The 22040-nt window shown below is 36.7% G+C and overlaps 1 protein-coding gene across 7 annotated transcripts in view; it reads left to right on the forward strand.

Moving 5' to 3' along the window:
- LOC135219717 (uncharacterized) overlaps positions 1-22040 on the forward strand; it is a 192264-nt gene that overhangs the window by 114308 nt on the left and 55916 nt on the right. For 4 of the 7 annotated variants that reach the window (XM_064256710.1, XM_064256709.1, XM_064256708.1 and 1 more), the window contains exon 1: positions 6509-6640. The exons of 1 other annotated variant lie outside the window; for it this stretch is intronic. In XM_064256710.1, the coding sequence (XP_064112780.1) occupies positions 6521-6640 (120 nt within the window). In that variant the 5' untranslated portion in view covers positions 6509-6520. Of the gene's footprint in view, positions 1-2196; positions 2399-6508; positions 6641-22040 lie in introns of those variants that run through there. 2 more of the 7 variants (XM_064256715.1, XM_064256714.1) reach the window with 2 other exon arrangements.

The raw sequence follows: 22040 nt of genomic DNA on the forward strand, positions 1-22040 counted from the left end.
TGAATTACATCGTATTTTTGGCAAATTTGGAATTTTATTGCTGAAAGTCTTTTTCAATGATGAGTTAGAGAATCTTGATCCTACTCAAGAATCGTTGCTCGTGTCTTTAAGGGAGTCTGATGATGGCTGTCAAGTGTTGGTTAGCATCCGAAGTGGAAAGAGAGAGTGTAACGAAGACTTGAAATGAAAGAGTATTGAGTAAGGTGCTCTGAATATTATTATATGTGAACACTATCTTTACAAGGTAGACGATCTCTTAACGGAGTTAAATTATCCCGATGCTTCATTCTAGACTTTGGAGTTCGGTTCAGTGTTACCAACAGGGGAAATTGACGACGATAAGGACTTGGACGGCGTCAGTGAGGCTTCAATGAACAGTTCTTTAGGGAAATGACTCCCTTGTCAAAGTCTGTGGCAGCGACACTTCCTTCTCCTTCCAGACTGGAAGAAGTTCATCATTCTTATCTTGAAATATCGCTGCCCAGCATAGAATTGCCTCATTTGATGGAAGGCCCTTAGCTTATCATAAGTTTATTGCTTCTCTTGAAGGTCTTCTTTCTAAAAAAAAAATAAATAAATAAAAAAACGCCCTTTCCTCGTTTGGGAAATGTTCTTTTCTCTGAAAAGAGACGAGAGGGTCTGGAAAGATATTGAATGATTTGATTTATGAATCGGCTCCAAAACTACTCAACGAAGCGTTGAGTGATGAGCTTCGTCAACAATCCTCGGGAATTAATGGATTTGTGTAACTAATCTTGATGCTAATGCTATGGATGGTTGGTTATCTGTGGGTAAGTGGAGCCCGCGTCTGGGAGGAACAGGTTCGACCATTAGAAATAAATGGTGATTTGTATGTTTAGTACTTTGTTTGGAAAATCCTGTGTGATGGATTTAAAAGTCAGCCTGTCCCTATTGCAAACAAGTCGAAACCATCTTTGAAAGATATTTTGAGCAACCTATTTGAAACAAACAATATATTTATTGAACTTCAGTCCAACCTGTTTGAGAAAGCGAAAGTAAATTTGGTTAAACAATTGTCAAATGCAGTATTAGTCTCGGTTCCTTCCAGAGATTCTTCAAAGTCGTTGAGCACCAGTGCAAATTAAATGTCCACTGTGTACTTATGATATTGTCATTCCGAATGACCATAAACTGAGTGTCGGTACCAAATACGCCGATGCAGAAGTAAGTGTGAGAAACTTGAATTTGTTGGGGGCTAGTATAAATGTGGTTTATCTTCGCATAATGCCGAAGATTGTCATTTTAAAGTTAATCGGCCATGTAAGAACTGTCATCAATTTCGCATATCTTAATTATGCCTTAGTTTAGCCAGTAAGAGTGCTAATAGGAAAGACAATAAGGTTAAAGACGAATTAGTCATTATTTCAAATAAGGCGAGTGTTCCTAAACGTTCCGATACCAAAGTACTGAAAACTACTACAACTGGAATGCTGACGATGTTGAGAATTCAGGTCGTAAAAGGTCTCCGAAAGACCTCCCTGATTGCTAAGTCATTCGGTCATGAATATATATATATATATATATATATAAAAATATATATATATATATATATATATATATATATATATATATATTATATATATAAATAAATATATATATATATATATTATATATATATATATATATATATAAATAGATATATATATATATATATATATATATATATATATATTATATATATATATATAGGTATATAACTTTTTGTCTCTAGCTGAGGTAACTGTCTGGTACCTTTTGCGTTCCTCGTAAATAGTGTATTGAATATTTCTCAGGTCTTTTTATCTTTTGAGTTTCGATCAACACCGTGTGGTTCCGTGGTCGAATGCTGGCCTCACCAGCAGAGGTTCCTGGGTTCGATTCCCGAGTGCTAGTAGTATATAGTTTCTAGAATGTTGTGAGTCGCATCGCCGTCAGGTTACAAAGAGAAAGCATGGGACTGGCAGCCTTTCCCCAAGAGTTCTGATGGCCAATGGTAATTAATAATACTAAAAAACGCACTATTCTCAAATAGGAAGTTCCGATTTGCAGACAACGTGATTTATTCCAATTGCATATGTTGCTGTTTTTATTTGTAGCTGTGGAAGAGACGTCAATATAAAATATTATTAGACTTATTTTCAGTAAAAAAGATTTGTCTACTGAGTATTTGCTGATGTATGAATTTTATATTTCCAGGTAATGCTGAGGCGTGTGTGTTGCACTTCGAAAATAGCTACGTAAAGAAGTCATCAAAACGGTGAATATCATTTCATTGTTTTATTTCCTCTCTGCTGGAAAAGTCGGGTGAATAGGTTATCCTTCCCATATCTTCGTCGGGATGTTTGTCGGGCTTCCGCCCTTATAGATTTGAGAAGCGACTGAGGCCTAGGAGTGCTCTGTAAGTCCACCTCCTGTTTTTATCTTTTGTCTTTTTTCGTGTTCTATGTTAACAGACGGGTATAGTTATGCTATAAAATTCAATCTTAAGTAAATTATACGCTGTGAGTTTTTAGTTTTGATGTACACAAATACGTTGCGTCATTTAATAGCTTATTTGTTATGTAAAGTAAAGGATAAATTATGGGAAAGTCCTGTCCATCTTGAATGAATCGTGTGGATGACGGCATAATCTACATTTTCTGAACATCGAAACAAATCATTTCTACCCAAGAGGCGAGTCAAGTGAGAATGGAATGAAAGGAACGCCACCTTGATGGAGTGATTTGATTATGTAATCTGGCGTCGTGAAAGGAACACATCCCGAGCATTAGAGCCGTGATGCCAATCTGTCAAGGAGAGATTAGTCGGGAAGCGGTCGCTTAGATGTAGCTGCGTAGCGCTGTAGAATTGGCTTTAACCATCACTTGCTTTTAAGGTGGTCTCTCTTCGTTAGAAGCGTTGAACTGACTCACGTAGCCGAAGATCAGTGTGAATGAGTATACTGCTATGCAGAACGCATTAGTGGAATTATATACCGCACTAATGACGTTATCTGTAAGTGTGATGGGTGTTTTGAAAAATGAAGTCATGATAGGGTTATATCATATTGTTTGCCGACAAAAGGAGGCGTCATATCATTAAGAATGGAATGTTCGTGAACTTATGTCATCAGTGTCTGAGGACTGTCGTATGTGAGAGAGCTGGGAAAATCGAAAATCAATGGAATTCAATCAATGTTCCATATATATATAGTATGTATATATATATATATACTATATATATATATATATAATATATCACATATATATTATAATATATATATATATATATATATATATATATATATTATACATACTATTATATATGGAACATTGATTGAATTCCATTGATTTTCGATTTTCCCCAGCTCTCTCACATACGACAGTCCTCAGACACTGATGACATAAGTTCACGAACATTCCATTCTTAATGATATGACGCCTCTTTTTTGTCGGCAAACAATATGAATATTAACCATCATGACTTCATTTTCAAAAACACCCATCACGCTTACAGATAACCTTATTAGTGCGGTGTATAATTTCCACTAATGCGTTCTGCATAGCGGTATACTCATTCCCACTGATCTTCGGCTACGTAAGTCAGTTCATATATATACATATATATATATATAATATATATATATATATATCATATATATATTTATAATATATATATATATATATATATATATATATATATACATATATATATATATATATAATATTATATATATATATATATATATATATAAACACACACACACACACACACACACACACACATATATATATATATATATATATATATATATATATATATATATATATATATATAAGCGTGTACCCTGTGATATCGACTTTACCATACCTTTGGAATTACTTTGAAAAAAAAATTATGATTATATTAGTACTTTGCCCCTAGCTTGGGCATCTGCATTTATATAATTAGAATTCTTTGGATATAAATCTACTATCATCTGTATTACAATTGTAAGAGTTGTTTCCTTCTTATTTATTGTGTTTTCTTTGCTGGGACGATCGGGATGGTTGTTTTCTGGTGCAGGTGAAGTGACGACCGAAGGCTCAGACTCGTGTCTGACCACAGTCAGTCAGTAATGCATAGCATGGAGACCTGTTCAGTCCTAAGCAGCATGGGGGGACTTACTTAGTCATGGCAGTAAAGGCATGGAGACCTGATCAGTATTAAGCAGCATGGGGGACCTTTGTAGCAGAAGCAGGAGTCCGTAAGGGCAATGTGTTTCGGGACTGGACCAGCAGGGCGGAGCAGGAGTATCTTGTTCAGCAGAGCCAGCTTTGTCTGGGGAAGCAGCTTTGACTGCTGCAAGAGAATCACGGCTCCTGGTTTGCAGCATTGTGTGCAGTTGCATGCACAGCTCCGGCTGTGTACGTATTTGCAGGGGATCTCATTTGTTTACCTGCTGTGTCACGTTTTTCCCGAGTCCTCGGAATGTCCTGCACTATTTATTGCAGAAGGTCTTCGAACCTAAGGTTTTTGTTTTAGTTCTCTTTCTGTGAATGTTTGTTGTGCTCAGGAGAGACTCCCTTTTCGTGGCATTTTGGTTATGTTGTGGTAACCTGCTTTGTTTATCGATATTATAGGTTTTTGGGCCTGTTTTCGCCGCGTGTCATGATTTTGAGAGGTTCTGATACTGTAAATTGTTTGTCGTGTTGCCTGTTATAATTGTAATTGTTGTTTGGTATAAATTTTACTTCTTTTGAGATCCCTTTAAAATGTAATTCTCATTAAGTTTAAATTTTTATGATTATGGTTTTTTAATTATTTTTTTTTAACTTTCGATTTACTGACTCTTGACTACTTATTCTTGTTTAAGCCGTCTTATGCAATGTAGTATTTTATTTTGACTATAATGTATTGACTCAAAGTAGTTCTCCTGTAACGCTTGTTATATATTATAATAAGATTGTTTTTGACTTGGCTGTTGGTTATCAGATTTCATTAACGAAGTCTTCGTTTTATAAGAGTAAGAAAGGAATTGAGTGACTTGTTAGGAAAGTTGTACATTTTGTGAATAGAAATAATTTGGTTTTAGGGTCGTCTTTGCTTTGCTTTGCTTTGCTTTGCTTTGCTCCTTCCTCCTTTGCCTCAGTTGCTGCCGAATTTTCTCATTCCCCATCTTTTATTGCGTTTTAAAGAACCTGGTGAACACGATAGGTTTTTACTATAATAACACGCACACACACACACACACACACACACACACACACACACACACACACACATATATATAATATAATATATATATATAATCATATATATATATATATAGATATTATATATATACTATATATATTATATATATATATATATTATATACATATTCTTTCATTGGACAGTAAAATAATCATAATATTATTTTAGTGAAAAATGAGCGATTAATGGAATGTAATAAAGCAAATACTTGATTGCATGTGCATACTTTCACCTGTCTTTTATATACACTCTGGCTTAAGTAGGCAGTTTTCGGTATGGTTTCCACCAATTTTCTCAATTGAGACAAATTTCAGGACACTTGGTTTAATTTTTCCACTTTAAATTGTTACTTCTGGTTTTTACCTTCTGCTAGATAGACATTATGATGTCATCAGAGGGAGTCCAACATTATGCTTTTATGTCTCTGTGAATATCTGATTGATTAAATTTCAGACATACAGTGCTATTTGTCAACCCTTTGACAAAACAGTTCCACACTCGATTCCGTATGTATATACGTGCTCTGTCATGCTTATACAGTACCAGCTTTGAGTTATGTTTACAGGACAAAGCTGTCTCTACATATTCACAAATTTCAACATATATTTACTGTGTGCGTTCGTTCGTCCGTCACCCCATCCCCTCTTTCCGAAGTGAACCGTATTTGTGTCAAAACTGCTGAGAACATAATATATTGGTTGGCATATAGATTAAACCAGCCTTATGCCAGCACGGGTTCTTGCGCAATTGTGAGTTTTAAGTGATAATATGATGAAGAATAAGAGGCCGGGTAGGTCGCTGTGGACTCTGCCCACCAACCAACCAACCAACCAAGGAGAGGAAAGTCTCTTTGAGGTTCGACATTAGCATCTTTATACGTGAACTTGAAAACATCCTGAATGCCATGTCATGGTTTTCGCTAGAAACTTCGTCTGCCTCGGATATTTTTTCTGCATCCTGTAAACATCCTCAGACGATAGGGATTCAAAATGATGCTGAGGATTTGTGATATATTGGTCCGGAATGAGTCTGTGCATTTTTTTTTAATACTAGTTTATCTTGCCAGCATGACGTAGCCTCGCAGATATATGAATGTTCCGTAAGTGTGGCTTCCACTTCCAACAGATTTCACGGGGAAGCCAAGTCATCCTGGCTTTCAATTCGAGTTTAAATTTGATCTTGATATTGAATTTTTCGGAGCTTTCCTTTTTTCCTTTGATTTTCTGTTTACTTAACGTCACTGTTGAGGGATTCCCTGCAGATCGTTCGCATTTGAGTAAAATTGAAAGTCAGTGTGTTCACCGACATGATGGAGTTGAGTGGCCTCCATCTGGCACTGGAGAAATTGGAGGACTCTGCCTCTGCTTCCCTGGATCGCTTGACCTCGTCCTTTCTCGTTTGGTTTTCGGTGCCCTGGAAAGTCAAGGTTAGGTTCCTACATCTGCTCTGCGTCTTGTGATAAACGTCGGTTCGAATCCCACCTGGAAGAGTTTATTACCTCTCGGAGGTCAAGGTTTTCATCAGCAAGTATTAAAGAAACATTGGGGGGAAAGAGAGACGTAAAGAGATCCATAACATTCGAACTTTGCAAATGTACATCTGTAGAGCTTTCAATGGACAGACAGCACCTACTTTGACAGTTTCTCGCAGGGAGGTCTACCTACCTACCTACGTAGTGCACCCACGACTATTTTACGTAACTGAAGAAGCAGTATTTGACCACATTTTTCTACATGTTGAGAATGATGTAAATAATATTCACACAATGGCTGGCTGTTAGTATTAGTAGTGTTGTTATTATTGCCATTTTGTATTTTTTCAGACTATAATTAGATTTCATATTTAGGTTATCTTCGATTGAACAGGTGAACTTGGTAGTGACAACTGTTTTGTCTTTACTTGAAGCCACCCAGTATCAGGTAAAGTCACTTATTGATATCATTATCAGCATTATGAGTATACACGCGATAGGCTACCTGTACAAGTGACAATGTTTTAAACCTGCTATTGGTAAACTAAAGATTTTGGTCACTAATAGTAGCGTATTGAACCAACGTGTGCAGCTGTGCTCTTCAAAGGATTTTTTAAAGCTTCGCTCAGTGTCACATCATTTCGTTGGGTTTGCAGATGGAAAAAGGCCAGATTATTCTCTTTCTTCCATCTTACTTTCCTGAATCATAGTGCAACTGCGAGGTTTCCTTCCTGTTACACCTTTCAAACCTTTCATTGTCAGTTTCCGTTTCAGCGCTGAACGACCTTCTAGATGCCAGCGCTTGGCCTTTGGCCTAAATTCTATATTCAATTAATCAATTGAATTTATTACTGGCTGCATGTCATTGATGTTTCCAGCAGAGTTACTGTACCAACGTATTTGGTGCAGACTTCCAGCGTCACAATTCGACGCGCTACCGGACGTCGAAAGATTGAGTTTTGGTCGCCATTTTGGCAGCCGATAAAACCCCACCAGCGCGACTTTTCTGAAGGACACAACACGCCGAGCGTTCAATTGTAGTACTAGAGCGATCAAACTACTCGTTTCCTGGAATGACTAAGCTTCGGCCGTTTTCCGGATTCCGAAATATATGAAACTCATTTACGGGGTGGAAATGAATTTAGAAACTTTCTCCACTGGCCAGGACTCGAAATTTTGATAGAGGTAGCTGTACCCGAGTGCTATGCCATTCTCGCTACTACAAATAGTGATTACTAAGGCAGCCGTACTTAGAAACTCGTATTTTCCTGTTCCCGTGTTCCTCGGAAGTGTTTTTTTTTTAATCTATGTTATTAAATAGTATATACTTCCTTTGAATTATGTTGACATTTCGTTTATTCTTGGTTCATGTCCACTTTCGTATTTCTTTTTTCTTTCTATTTCATGGGAACTTCAATTATACTTATATTTATTTTCCGTCTGAATAGATTTTCTCTCCTTGGATTAATAAAGTCAGTGTAATTGTCTACCATTTGCTATTCACTTCTATTTCATGTTATTAACGTTACAGGAAATAAGAAAGGTCATTGTTTTAACTTAATAGTGACCAGCTACCACTTCTTAACATTTGAAAAAAATAAAATACTTATAAATCGTGACTTTTATTTCCGGTGTTCGTGACAAGCACCTCCCGGTAGCGTTGGCGATAATAAGTATGGCCGTAACTCTCTCTCTCCTCTCTCTCTCTCTCTCTCTCTCTCTCTCTCTCTCTCTCTCTCTCTCTCGGGGGAACCGCGATATATGGGAAAGACATAAAACAAGGAAAAATATATGAGAAATATAATAACTCAGAATGTGAACTAATAGCGGTAGAATTTGAATCTGAAAAATTAATGAACATAGTAACATATAGACGCCCTAATACTAAAGAGTTTGACACAATAATAGAAAAATTGGATGATATAATTACGTAGAAATCACAAAGACTGGACTATTCTCCTATCCGGAGACTTTAACTTTCCTTTCGTAGATTGGAAAGAACGAATAGGAGATTGTGGTTGTATTTAAACATATAAAAAAGAGAGTAATAGTAGTGCAGAAAATAAGAGGCAATTCGAAAAGCTATTAGATATGCTACTAGAATACAACATTCAACAAATAAATCACCTGCCAACAATAAAGGAAAATACTTTAGACCTAGCATTTGTGAACGAGGTGAATTATGTTAAAGAAATAATAGTTTATAATGAGAGTATTCAGACCATAATGTCATAGAATTAACAGTCCATTCCAAAGTAAGTGAAAACAGAGATAAGCAAGAGATGAAAAAGTGGGAAGGATATGGAAAATACAACTTCTACTGTAAAAATATAAAATGGTCAGAAATAAATGAAGAATTAAACAAAGATTGGGATAACATATTCATAAGTGATGATATACAGGTAAATACAGATATATTATATAAAATATTAGAGAAAATAGTGGATAAATATATACCGAAGAAGAAAAGTAAACATCAGTCATGCATACCAAGAGACAGAAGGATCTTGTTCCAGAAAATCAGAAAGTGGAAGAAAGGTCTTGGAAAAGAAAAGAATGCATGGAAAATGATGGAACTAGAAAATAAGATAGAAAATGCAGAACAAAAGATTATACAATCAACAAAAAATAAAAAACGGGTCTTGGAAGAAAAAACCCTAATAAATATCAAGCAAAACCCCAAACTATTGTACTCATATGCGAAAAAGATGAATAAAAGAATAGAAATAGGCCCTCTAAGAAATGAAGGGAGATTAACGAATGAATAAAAGGAAATATGCAACATATTAGCAGAAAGAAATATAAGAAGAAAAAAGAATTTACCCCTTAGAAATTGATAATCGAAGATAATGATACAGAAATAAAGGATGAAAATAGTGAATATTTTTCAGACTAGATATTAATGAAGCCGGTATTGTGCAGGCTATTAATTAAATTAAAAATGGATCAGCAGTTGGGCCTGATGGTGTCTGTGCTATTTTGTTAAAGAAAATAGTTCATTCTATCGGAAAGCCCCTTGCAATATTATTAAGGCAAAGTGTAGATACAGGCAAGATTTATGATGAACATAAATTAGCATATATTACCCCTACTTTCAAATGTGGATCAAGACTAGAGGCAAGCAATTATGGGCCTGTGAGTCTAACATCACAAATTATGAAAGTGTATGAAAGGGTAATGAAGAAAAATATCATGAAACATTTAATGAAAAAAATAATTTGTTTAATTTAGGACAACATGGTTTTGTACCCGGAAAAAGTACACAAACCCAACTGTTAGTCCACTGTGAGAACATATAAAAAATATGATAAACGGAAAAGAAACAGATGTGGTTTATCCAGACTTTGCAAAAGCTTTTGACAAGGTAGACCATAATATATTAGGGAAGAAAATTAGGAAACATAATATAGTGGACAAAGTAGGAAGATGGATAAAAGAATTTTTACACAACAGAAAACAGATAGTTATTGCAAATGATGAGGAATCGGATGAAGCTAAGGTAATATCCGGTGTGCCACAAGGTACGGTGTTAGCTGTATTGCTGTTTGTTATTATGATTGGAGACATAGAAAGTAATGTTAAGGACTCGGTAGTGAGTAGTTTCGCCGATGACACAAGATTAAGTAGAGAAATTGCTTGTGATGAAACTAGGAACTCGCTACAAAGAGACCTTAACAAAGTATATGAATGGGCAGAGGTAAATAGGATAGTATTTAACTCTGATAAATTTGAATCAATAAATTATGGAGATAGAGAAGGAAAGCTATATGCATGTAGGGGACCTAATAACGAGACAATCACTAATAAGGAAGCAGTTAAAGACCTTGGTGGTTTGATGTTGAATAGGAACATGTTATGCAATGATCAAATAGCAATTCTATTGGTGAAATGCAAAGCAAAAATGGGAATGTTGTTACGGCACTTCAAAACAAGAAAACTGAACACATGATTATGCTTTATAAAACGTATGTTCGTAGTCCACTTGAATATTGCAATATGATATGGTACCCACACTACCAAAAGGATATTGCACAAATAGAGAGTGTACAAAGGTCTTTTACAGCAAGTATAGAAGAAGTTAAGGATCTTGACTACTGGGAAAGACTACAGTTTTAAAATGATATAGTCTAGAAAGGCGAAGAGAACGCTACATGATAATACAGGCATGGAAAACAGATAGAGGAAGTTGCCGAAAACATCATGGAGCTAAAAATATCAGAAAGAGCAAGCAGAGGTAGATTAATAGTGCACTATACCAGGAAAACTAAGGAAAGCACACAGGACATTAATCCACTACGCACCAGCATCGACAATGCAGCGTCTATTCAATGCGTTGCCAGCTTATCTGAGGAATATATCAGGAGTGAGCGTAGATGTATTTAGGATAAGTTCGACAAATATCTAAGCTGCATCCCAGACCATCCTAGATTGGAAGATGCAAAATATACCGGAAGATGCATTAGCAATTCTCTGGTAGACATTAGAGGTGCCTCACACTGAGGGACCTGGGGCAACCCGAACAAGATGTAAGGTCTGTAAGGCTCTCTCTCTCCTTCCTTCCTTGGTGGAAACAGAGAGGCTGATTACCGTTGGATAGACTGTACTAGAATTAATCATAAAACAATTTGTGTAAGGAAGTTTAAAATATAGAAAATGAGGAATGAGACTTTCAATAATAAATTATAATATAAGATTTAACAGTTGTAATATAATATGTCGATGGGCAAACATATTAATAAAGCGCATCTGTCATTAAGATACTATATATTTGATATATATGTATATATATTGTGTGTCGTGTGTATGTGTGTATATATATATAATATATATATATTATATATATATATATATATATATATATATATATATATCGACGTGATTGCATTTTGTAGCCATAATTTGTCGTATGACTTTTTTTAATCTTTAACTTTACTGATTTCCTAAAAAGTAGAAATGAAAAATATTCAATATGAAAATGGGAAACGAGACGATTTCGCACGTAGGGTCGTGTCCAGCTATACTGACATTTTTGTTTATGTATCGTACAGTGTTTTATGCGTAATCTGAATAGCAGAAATACGTATGTTTCGCATTCCGCCCGATCCGTTTGCTAATAGAGATATGAATAGTAGAATCATTAATAGCGATAAAAATGCGTGTCATGTCGAATCACTTGCTCGACCATTTTGTCGCCGGTTCTTCTATTCAATTTTCCCCTTGAGAGCGCCCTCGGTTTTTTTGAAAGTATGACCCAGGAAAAAGGTTGAATATACGTAGTACAGGGGTCCGGACCTCGCCCCTTCCAACGATGCAGATAATAGCATTGGGCGTCATGCTCTTAGTTGCTGTTAACACGGAAATTCTTGAACAAGGAAGTAGAGAGAGAGAGAATATACTAAAAGAATGTTTCCAGTGTTTACAATTGGTTTTCCTAGTTTAAGATATTGCTATTTTTTAACAACCATTATAATAGAATAACACTGGCGGTAAACATATGTAGTTGATGCACAACACCGAAATTAGTGAACATGGAATGAAATAGAGAGAAGGGGGAGGGGAGGACTCTTAAGAACTTGAGGAAATTCATAAACAAAATGCAGTGTATTGAGAGAAAGATAGGTAGAAGGCAAAGGAATAATTGCTTGAAGGGAGTCTGAAAGACAGATGCACAAGGAAAAGAGGAAAATGACTCCAAGAGATGCTGTTGTTTCAAATTAATTGCAGTTAAAGAGAGGGATGTATTTGAAATATGTGTATGAATACATTATATATATGTATTATATATATAAATACATATAAATATACATATATACATGTACGAAGTATGTATGCATATAGTGTATGGAAAGAGAGAGAGAGAGAGAGAGAGAGAGAGAGAGAGAGAGAGAGAGAGAGAGAGAGCGGGTGGTTCCAGGACTTGGCTGGAATCTCCCCGTGGCCCGTGTTGTGTGCTGGTGGTGAATGAACGGCGTCCGGGAGTCTTTAGAGCTGTTTCATGAATAAATAAGTGCCTTCACCTCCCATTCTTGAATGAGTTGCTTTCAGGTTCTCCCAAAAACCGGTCTCCTCTCTCTCTCTCTCTCTTTCTCTCTCTGTGTGTCTTAGGTAGGTCTTATGTTAAATGACAAGTGTTCGTCAGTTTATAAGAGGTTCAGTAATATTAACATGGTAGAAGGCTTCAAGTAGCGTTTGAAGGTTCATAACATAATTTTAATTATTAGATTTTTCTATCTCGTCTTAGAGATGGCATGAGAATGGCTCTTTCATTATATAAGTCAGCAAGACGAGCAACTCAATTTCTGTTTCTAGCCCAGGCCCGAAGAAAGAAAGACAAAGGAAAAGCATGCATTCATGGTCGTGGGAATGATAGACTCTCTCTCTCTCTCTTCAAATCAGGAAAGCTGCAAAATTCAGGAGAACAAAGGCAGGAAAGGAATTCTCAAACTTGATCGTCGTTTTTCAATTGAAGTTTTTTCTCGGTAGACGTCAAGAGCACTGATCACATGTTTTTCCCCCGCTGTATTCCTTCCTTACAATCCCTAGCTGCGGCCAACAACAGTCGACAGACCACCAGTGTTTAATTCGCTTCTTTGGTGAGGAATGCGGGCGTTTTAAGATAACATCTCTTACCGTTCCTTTCCTCATTCGTTCGGACGGGGATCGAACGTTTGTCCATCAAATGTGAGCCGTAATTGGTAAGTGAGATGCGCGCTGTTGAAAAGTCATTGAGTATTTAAGTTTTGTATTCTTTCAGTCATGAACCAGCAGTTGTAAGGGCTCCTCGGCCGTGGTATTTTTCTCCTCAAGTGTCCTCCACGTGTCCTTTCGTATTCCGATGTTCCTAAGGCTTCCTGAGAGAGGACGTCAGACCAGGTTCAGAAATACGGGACATCCTGAGATGAGGTCAAGATTAACTTTTTAATGCGTTTGCCAGTGGGATGGGTTGAAAAGAAAATTTTACTCTCCGACAGGCACAGAGACGAGACGTACATTCTCTCTCTCTCTCTCTCTCTCTCTCTCTCTCTCTCTCTCTCTCTCTCTCTCTCTCTCTCTCTCTCTCTTCATTCTTCCATTTTTGTAGGGGGGTGACCTTTGAAGAATCCACCGAGCATAACTTTCAAGCCAATTTAACGTAATTTTTTTTTATTTCAAAATTATATATTTTTAGACCTGTAGAATATTTCATTCATTAATTCTCTCTTTTCTGCGTCAACCTTTTGAAGAGTATTTTAAGCGTCACCTCCAGACATCATTGTCGTCCTCATGAGTTTCATTACGAATGGCATGGCTGCCCTTTTCGTGGGACAACGAGATCATGGCTGAATGAGGGGTGGGGGAGGCATAAACAGAGCTTCCTCGCCAGAAGCCTTTTCATGAAAGTGAAATCTTGTTTACTTCGAGGCTGGAATCAGCAACAGACTCTTTTGAGTTATGGCTTCTGCTGATGCCTGGTTGGTCCCTGTGAGACCGTTCCTTAGAGAGAGAGAGAGAGAGAGAGAGAGAGAGAGAGAGAGAGAGAGAGAGAGAGAGAGAAGGTTATGGTCGTTACATCAGGAAGCAAGGCACCAATAATGTCATGTGAGAGGATACCTGTAGAAACGTTTTACTTCTGTGGGGAGGGGGATTACCTCGCCAAGTTCCTCCTCTTTGTGGGTTCCAATACTATTTGTAATGACTATTACAAAAAATAATGAAGTTAGAACTGACATTAGAATAAGATGCAAGGTGCCAAATAGAATGGGCGTTGCGCCCAGTAAATGAGGCATTGAAGTGACCATGGCATCACTTCTTAGCAAATGAGGCAGGATATTCGGGAACATGTCTAACCTCTTTCTAAATATGCGCTGATGGATGAGTGAAGCTTGAAACGTCGCCTGGGAAATAGTTCGATAGGTTAACGGCGAAGAGTGTCGATGACCAACCTCCCGCAAAACTCGGCTGGATTATGGAAAAGTGCAAGAACCTCGGTATAGCTTAGATTGGATAGGAAACTTTCCGATACCGGTTGTGGAATTGTGGTGCAATCGAAGGGTGGGAAAGGTTTCAGGCTGTTACGGTAAACTTGGAGATAAAAATTATGTGAGACAAAGAGAAATGATTTTATTTCTTAAGGATCATAATAAGCATTTTCTATTTTCTTAAAGAGAAATGAGCATGATCTATTTGTGCGTAATACAGACAAATCAGCATATTGTAATTGTGTGTATGTATGTGTGTCTGAGAGAGAGAGAGAGAGAAATTGTCTTACATAACGCCTTCGGCGGAGCTCAAAAGAGTGAACACTCACTCACGTAAGAGGGGAGAATGTCTATTAACCTTTCCGAAGAAAGGGGCTTTGCAATCCTGAGTCATCTTACAGCATTACAAGACCCTCTCGTGAGGTTGAGGTCATTGTGTGAGTCGTTGGGAGGTCAAACAAGTGAAGCTGGCAGAGAGCTTCGTTTAAGCCTGAAGGTCTTACGTTATGAAATGTCGCAGATTGCTGGAATAAAGTTAGAGCATTTCACAACTTGCTTCAATAAAGGATCATGTAAAATATTCGACAAAGAAATGAAGCGCCACACGACGGGAGCTGCTAATGAGCAGACGTGTGTAGGTAGGTATGTGAAACACCTCATGTTTTGGTTTCCGGCTGTTCATCCTGGATTAGGGGGTTAGTGCTATCAGTGCACCTCACGCGGTGCACTGTAGGCATTATTTAAGGATCTTTGCAGCGTCCCATTGGACCCTTTGCTGCAATCCCTTTGATTGATTTTACTGTACTATCTGCTTCTTTCTTTCCGCTCTCCTACAATGTTTCAAAGTGCAACTGCTTTGAGGTTTTCCTCCTCTTGCATCTAGAAAACCTTTGCTCACCGTTTCCTTTACGACGCTGAATGACGTTATAGGTCCCAGCGCTTGGCCTTTGGCCTAAATTCTGTATAATATTTCATTCCATCCTGGATTCCGTAGGTAGTTGAAGGATATATTGTAAATCATCAGCTGTTTCTTGTTCTTCTCTGGGGCCACCCCATTCGGGGGGAAATGTCGTATTCGGTAGATAGATAGACTGCATGATTGCACTACATTTACATACACCATAAACTCATCAGCTTTATAGTCGAGATACTCGTTTGTGGCAATCACGCTTTCCCAAGAACTGGACAGTAGCCCAAAAAAAGTTCTCCCAGACGCTTGACCCAAGTTGTTATAGAAAGAATTGATGGACTTGCCGATGTGCACTTAGGTCGGTTATGATGTGATGAGGCGAGAATGGAAAAACTTCATATAAATAAATAGATAAGTATACAAACGAATATCTGAACATTTCTGTTCTCGCGTGTTTGCTTCTGGGATGAAATCAGTAGACCAGGCATTCGCTCAAAGATCCACGCAAATTTATTCCAACATTCACGCAGACGAATTGGCATCTGGTGAAAAGATATCGAGCTCAATTCTCCCACCAAAAGAGAGCAAATGAAGAAGTCAATGAAACCTAAGTTGCCATCTGGTATCATTCGATTTGAGCTACTGAGGTCAGGCGGGATTCCCGCCTTCAGGTCAAAAGACCGATAAATTCCAGACGTCCACTGCAAAAGAATCACTTACGATTTGTTGTCGGGTGTTGATGGATGGCCTGTGCTTCTGAGGCTCTCGGGATGATGAAGGTCGTCATCCAGCCAGCTGTTGGCAGTCATTTGCATCTAATGAGACTTTGTGGTTAATAGTTTGGTTTTACGCTACATGGTGGGATGTTGAGGTTTTCATTAAAGGCCCTTACTCATTTTCTGTTTGTGCGTGTACGTACTATAATATGTTGTAAACATACACACACTTGTACAAACATACAAATATATATAAATATATATTAATATATATATAAGATATTAATATCTATATATATATATATATATATATATATATATATATATATATATATATATATATATATATATATATATATTACTAACAGAACTTCACTGAAACTGGATGGTATCTAGCGGAGATATTTTTTCAAAGAAGTGACAAGCTTTCCTGGACTAACAGCCCTCATTGTCAGGGATCTTTTTTTTTTTATCTTTTATTAAAAAAATACATTAATGAAGATTACAGTTATTTCATAGTATTTGCATAATCTGACTGATAATTTTTCTTCTTACCAGTTCCTCTTACTTTTGTAAACGGAACACTACATATGTAAGTAGTTATCAGAAAAGTAAGTTTTACATTTATATTTACATTTTCGTCAATATATCTCTTACTGAACACCAGTCTTTTAATCATTTTTCTGCCATACCTTTTTTATTTTTATTTTACAAATGTTCATCATACAACATTTGCCTTATATTCAATAATAAGTTCTTTGAGCTATGACCAAATACAATACTTTGTCTTTAACATTCAAAATGTTTATTTTGATGATACACCGTAGGAAATTAAGTTCTTCATTTGCAACTTATAATTCTGAATTGACAGTATTTTTCCGAAGATACCATTTATGTTGTAGGATCCTAAGTAAAACGTTACTAATTATATTCTGTCTTTTCCCATTCCAAACTGCTAATACAAAATCGTATTGAGAAATTTAGCACAATTATGATCTTCATTAGTATTACAATTGAAATAAAAAAGAATAACTTGAAGAAAACTATGATTTCTTAAGTTACATATGAAATGAAGGCTATATTTGAAAATGTTACCTCCTGTTGAAGCTGATCACAAAACCAGAAGATATGAAACACATCCTTTCTGCAACCACAGTGTGCACATGCATCTGTCTCTATGATATTGAGGGCTTTTCATTTAGAGTTAGAGGGAAGAACACCACGCAAATATCTAAATACAAATTCACGTTCATCTGGGAAGGATAAACGGAGTGTCTAACACTTTCCAGATTCTTTCCCAATTATACAAAGGAAATGCTTCTTCGATTGTAGGCTTAACATTAAGTGCAAAATCTTTACTCAAAACTTTAATTGAGAACACTGGAAAATTTAACAGCTTATGTATGCGCCTTAAGAAATCTATGAACGAAGAGTAAAAGCACAGCTTGGTTAATGCAGTATTATTGACAACACCACATCAGTTAAGAAGGCTAATCTTATGTAGCAAAAATATCGAGTCCAACCAATATCAGTGCTATACATATTGAGAGCAGTTTTACAAAATATTATATATGCTTTTCGATAAACATCAATTACATCAATACCACCATTTTATTTCGTTTACTTAGGCAAAGTGTATCCTTTCTTACCGGATGAATAAAGGCTTTTGGCTTTATTTATATATTCATTACGTAACAAATTTTCGTGGTTCAGTTATACGTATATATGTATACACATGGAGAGAGAGAGAGAGAGAGAGAGAGAGAGAGAATGTGCCCCAAGATTTTCGTAAGCAAGGTGTCAAATTGGAAAGGTAGATAATGGAGTGCGTGGGACGCCTGTTTGTAGCGGTAATTAACCTGGCGACTAAAGTATTTGGCGCTGACATGTAATTACTGCAATGGCACTTAACATCACATGCTGTGGGTCTCGAGTCTTGCATGATGAGATCATTATCTGTTCACTTATTGGGGTCAAATCATTATTAGTCCGGCGTTGAAAGAAAAACGTCTGTGGAGTTCAGCCTCTAGACCTTGGGCTCGATTCCTGTGTAAGAAAGAGTGGAGGGGGTTTTTCGTTTTAGTATTCGCTGAACTAGAGATCATTTCTCTCTCTCTCCTTCTCTCGCTGACTCATCTCTCTGCATCCAGAAGGCTCTCCTCTCTCTCTCTCTCTCTCTCGCTAATATCTATAAGTTCATTCTTTCGTTTTCCCGCGAAAGATTGCAATTTCAATACAGATTTTGCTTACTGAATCATTCGCTGTATTCTTTTGGTCCTTTGCAACATACGACTTTGTAAATGGATTATTTTCTGCTTCTTCTTATGCTTTGTTATTTGAAGAGAGTCACAACAATGCCGTATGAGAAAGAAAGTTCCAAAACGCCATCTGTGTCACTGGTACCTTGCTTAAAAAAAAAAAAAAAAAAAAATCTTTCAGTCCGGCAATTCATGATTTTTTGTCATTGTACCCGGTGCACATTTTAATCCGTCCAAAAGCTTTACTTTTTGCTAATATTTTAATTCTTAATTTTTTTTCGGATTTAAGCCTTGAATGACTTTTATAATTTCGAAGGCCTGTTCTTGAAATCGTCACCACAACAGGACCTCCCAATTTTTCACACTCTAGCCTCACCAAAACTATTGAATGACATTTTTTTCCGGTCACAAACTAGGGGTGATTTTTTTTTTTTCTGTTGTAGGATGGGGAGATTTCCTATCTATCCGATAGTTTTTGTAGGTACTATGACTAATTGAAATGTAAAAAAATATAAACTGTATGGCCTGCTGTCAGAATCTGAACATATTACTTAGATTGTCTTTATATTTGAGATTATAGGCATAGTAACAGATCTGTGATAGTGTTTATGGAAAAGGAACACTGTATGAAACAGCACATCAGCATCTCTCAGTTCTCAGATGTCGTGGGAAGAGTTTCATCGTAATATCACCTAATAATGATAGTTACACAGGAGGTGTTTCCACTTGAAAGTCGTCGCTGATAATTAAGAGCGAAGCATAGTTGTGAAAACGGTTAAGAAATTAAATAACGCTTAGGTTGAAGGTAATTATGAAATACGTGTAAACTTGTGAGGTAAAGCTTGTGAAGACGACGGTACAATGAAGACGGTGCCTTACGCGCATAGTTACCAGTGGAAAGTGAATGCCAAGTTTGTCTTGGAAATGCTGACGAAAGAACACTCCAGACTTCATCAAATTGTTTTTACACGTTAAAGAGATTCATTTTGATAATCTTCCATTTGATACTAATGGAGAGTGAGAATTAGACCATGGAGGAAAAAATGCGCGTTTTCTCTGCATATTTTTAACAGTTTTTCATTTCATGGATACTTCGTATTGAGGCTTTCATTTGGAGTGACTTTCATTTCACAGCTGTATGTTCATGTGACCTTTATTTCAGAGTTGCATTGATGTGACTTTCATTTCATGGTGTTAGACCTTTCAGTCCATGGTTATGACTTTCATTTTATGGATACATCGTGGTAATCTTTCATTTTCTTGTTACATCCTCGTAGGAGCGTTGCATGTCTAGAGATATCCCTAGTCTTGAATAATAGGTGTTTTGGAACACGATTCTTCTTTCAAAATTCCACGGGAAATTCCGTGAATAGAACTCGCCGCTGAATATGCTAATTTTAGGGTTACGGGTTAAGATTAAAACCACAAATTGTTGATGAAGGAGGTTTATCTGAGCCATTCTTCTTGAAGATGTATTCTCGAGTTGCAAATATACACAGGCACCACTGTAATATACGAGAGTGGGTAGTAATGATCAAGAATATCCCATCCTCCGAAGGGAAAAGGTTAAGGTGAAAATCTCTCTCTCTCTCTCTCTCTCTCTCTCTCATATATATATATATATATATATAGATATATATATATATATATATGATATATACATATATCTATATATGACATATATATGCATACATACATATATATATATATATATATATATATATATATATATATATATATATACAGAGAGAGAGAGAGGAGTGGAAGAGAGAGAGAGAGACCCCGAGAGGAGAGAGAGTGAGAGAGAGAGATAGAGAGAGAGAGAGAGAGAGGAAAGAGAGAGAGAGAAACTCGTTACTCACATCCTTGAGTCCTTTATCTTGGCTCTCAACCCCAAGTGGCCGAGGCATGGTATTAGTGATGAATAACGTTCGAGGTTTTATTATCAAGGAATAGTATAATTCAAGCCAATTCCGCCTAAAAACTAGAATTCAAATCACATTTGGTGAATGTCGAAAGTCATACTTATTTTGGAAGCCTGGAAGTGGTCAATTTGTTGAGCGCTACGATTTGAAGCTTTGATTTCTCATGATCTAACCAACCTATTAATGAATTGGGGTCGCTAACGGAAGTCATTATGGGTTATTGGGGTCATCGGTATTATCCGAAATAGATGACTTCTGACGTTCTACAACAGTGAAACAGACAACCTAATATTCTTTTGTAGCCCAGGCCTGTCCGAAGAAAAGAAGAACACAAGTAAACAGATAAGAAAGTCGGAATGTTGGAGGGTTAACCCTGAAGGAATAGAAGAATTAACCACTTGAAGAATGACTTTTACTGAAATGGACTACAAATGTTTAAAGAAAAGGCTAGACCATTATGCCTTGCAATAAATTCAGAGGCCCGAAGTAGCGCGTTGCCTTGAGAACACCATGACGTCATGCAACAAAGTGACTCCGCATGACGCCATAGCCCTGTCAAGCTGGTGAACATCAACAAGCGCGTTCAGGTAGATGCTGGATCCTCTTCTTACCTGTTTCTCGGCTTCTATATTCAAGTATATACTCCCAAGGGCAGCTCTGCCATTTCTGATAACCCCTTTCATATTTTCAAATTCTGGTGATTTGGTGATTTATGGAACTTTGGCTATAAACAGGCTATTGGGGGACTGTCAGATATTCAGCGCTGTCTTTAGAGTCTGTTGTGATTGATATCTTGATGTTTTATTTTGGCAGCGATGGCGTTATGTTCATCATATGTCAGTATAGGTTCCTTTTTTGTAAATAATGAGTAAACACTGGGAATTTCTTTTGTAGATGTGTTGTCTCTTAATGGATCGAGCTGTCACAATTGTAATGATAGAGACAAAATCAGCTCTATACGGAAGTAAGCCTCAAGATCATATATATATATATATATATATATATTATATATATAGATATATTATATATTATATATATCTATATATATATATATATATAATATATATATATATATATATATATATATATATATATATATTAATTGTGTGTGTGTGTGTGTGTGTGTGTATTAATTGTGACGAATATTCTTCACAGTTCTTATCAAACGGTAGTTCCTTAAATTTACTTGATCTCATAGTGTATGTTGCGTAAATCCCCGCATTTTTACAGTGTTTTTATAGAAATAATGAAGACCTGTGTTTAATTGGTGTGTTTTATCTTCCTTAAAACAATCCTGTATTATGCTATAAAAATTCACGAATAGATTAATTTTATTGGGATGCAATTGTCTTCCCTCAGCTACTTTGAAATGGCAGCGAATGGGCTTTAAAGGTAATATTTTGGGTCTCATTGCTCATGGCCTTCTACGGGTACAACAGAAGATCCCAAGTTTTGAGGTTACTGGCCAATGTATGTGTCAAGATTATGAGAATCCAGGTTTCGAGGCGACTGTTCTTTGTGTTCAGTTTCTGGGACTGCACATGCGTGAGGGGTGTATGTGTTTGTTTGTGTATGTGTGTGTGTGTGT

Source organism: Macrobrachium nipponense, chromosome 1 (genome assembly GCF_015104395.2).
Source record: "Macrobrachium nipponense isolate FS-2020 chromosome 1, ASM1510439v2, whole genome shotgun sequence".
Classification (NCBI taxonomy): Eukaryota; Metazoa; Arthropoda; class Malacostraca; order Decapoda; family Palaemonidae; genus Macrobrachium; species Macrobrachium nipponense.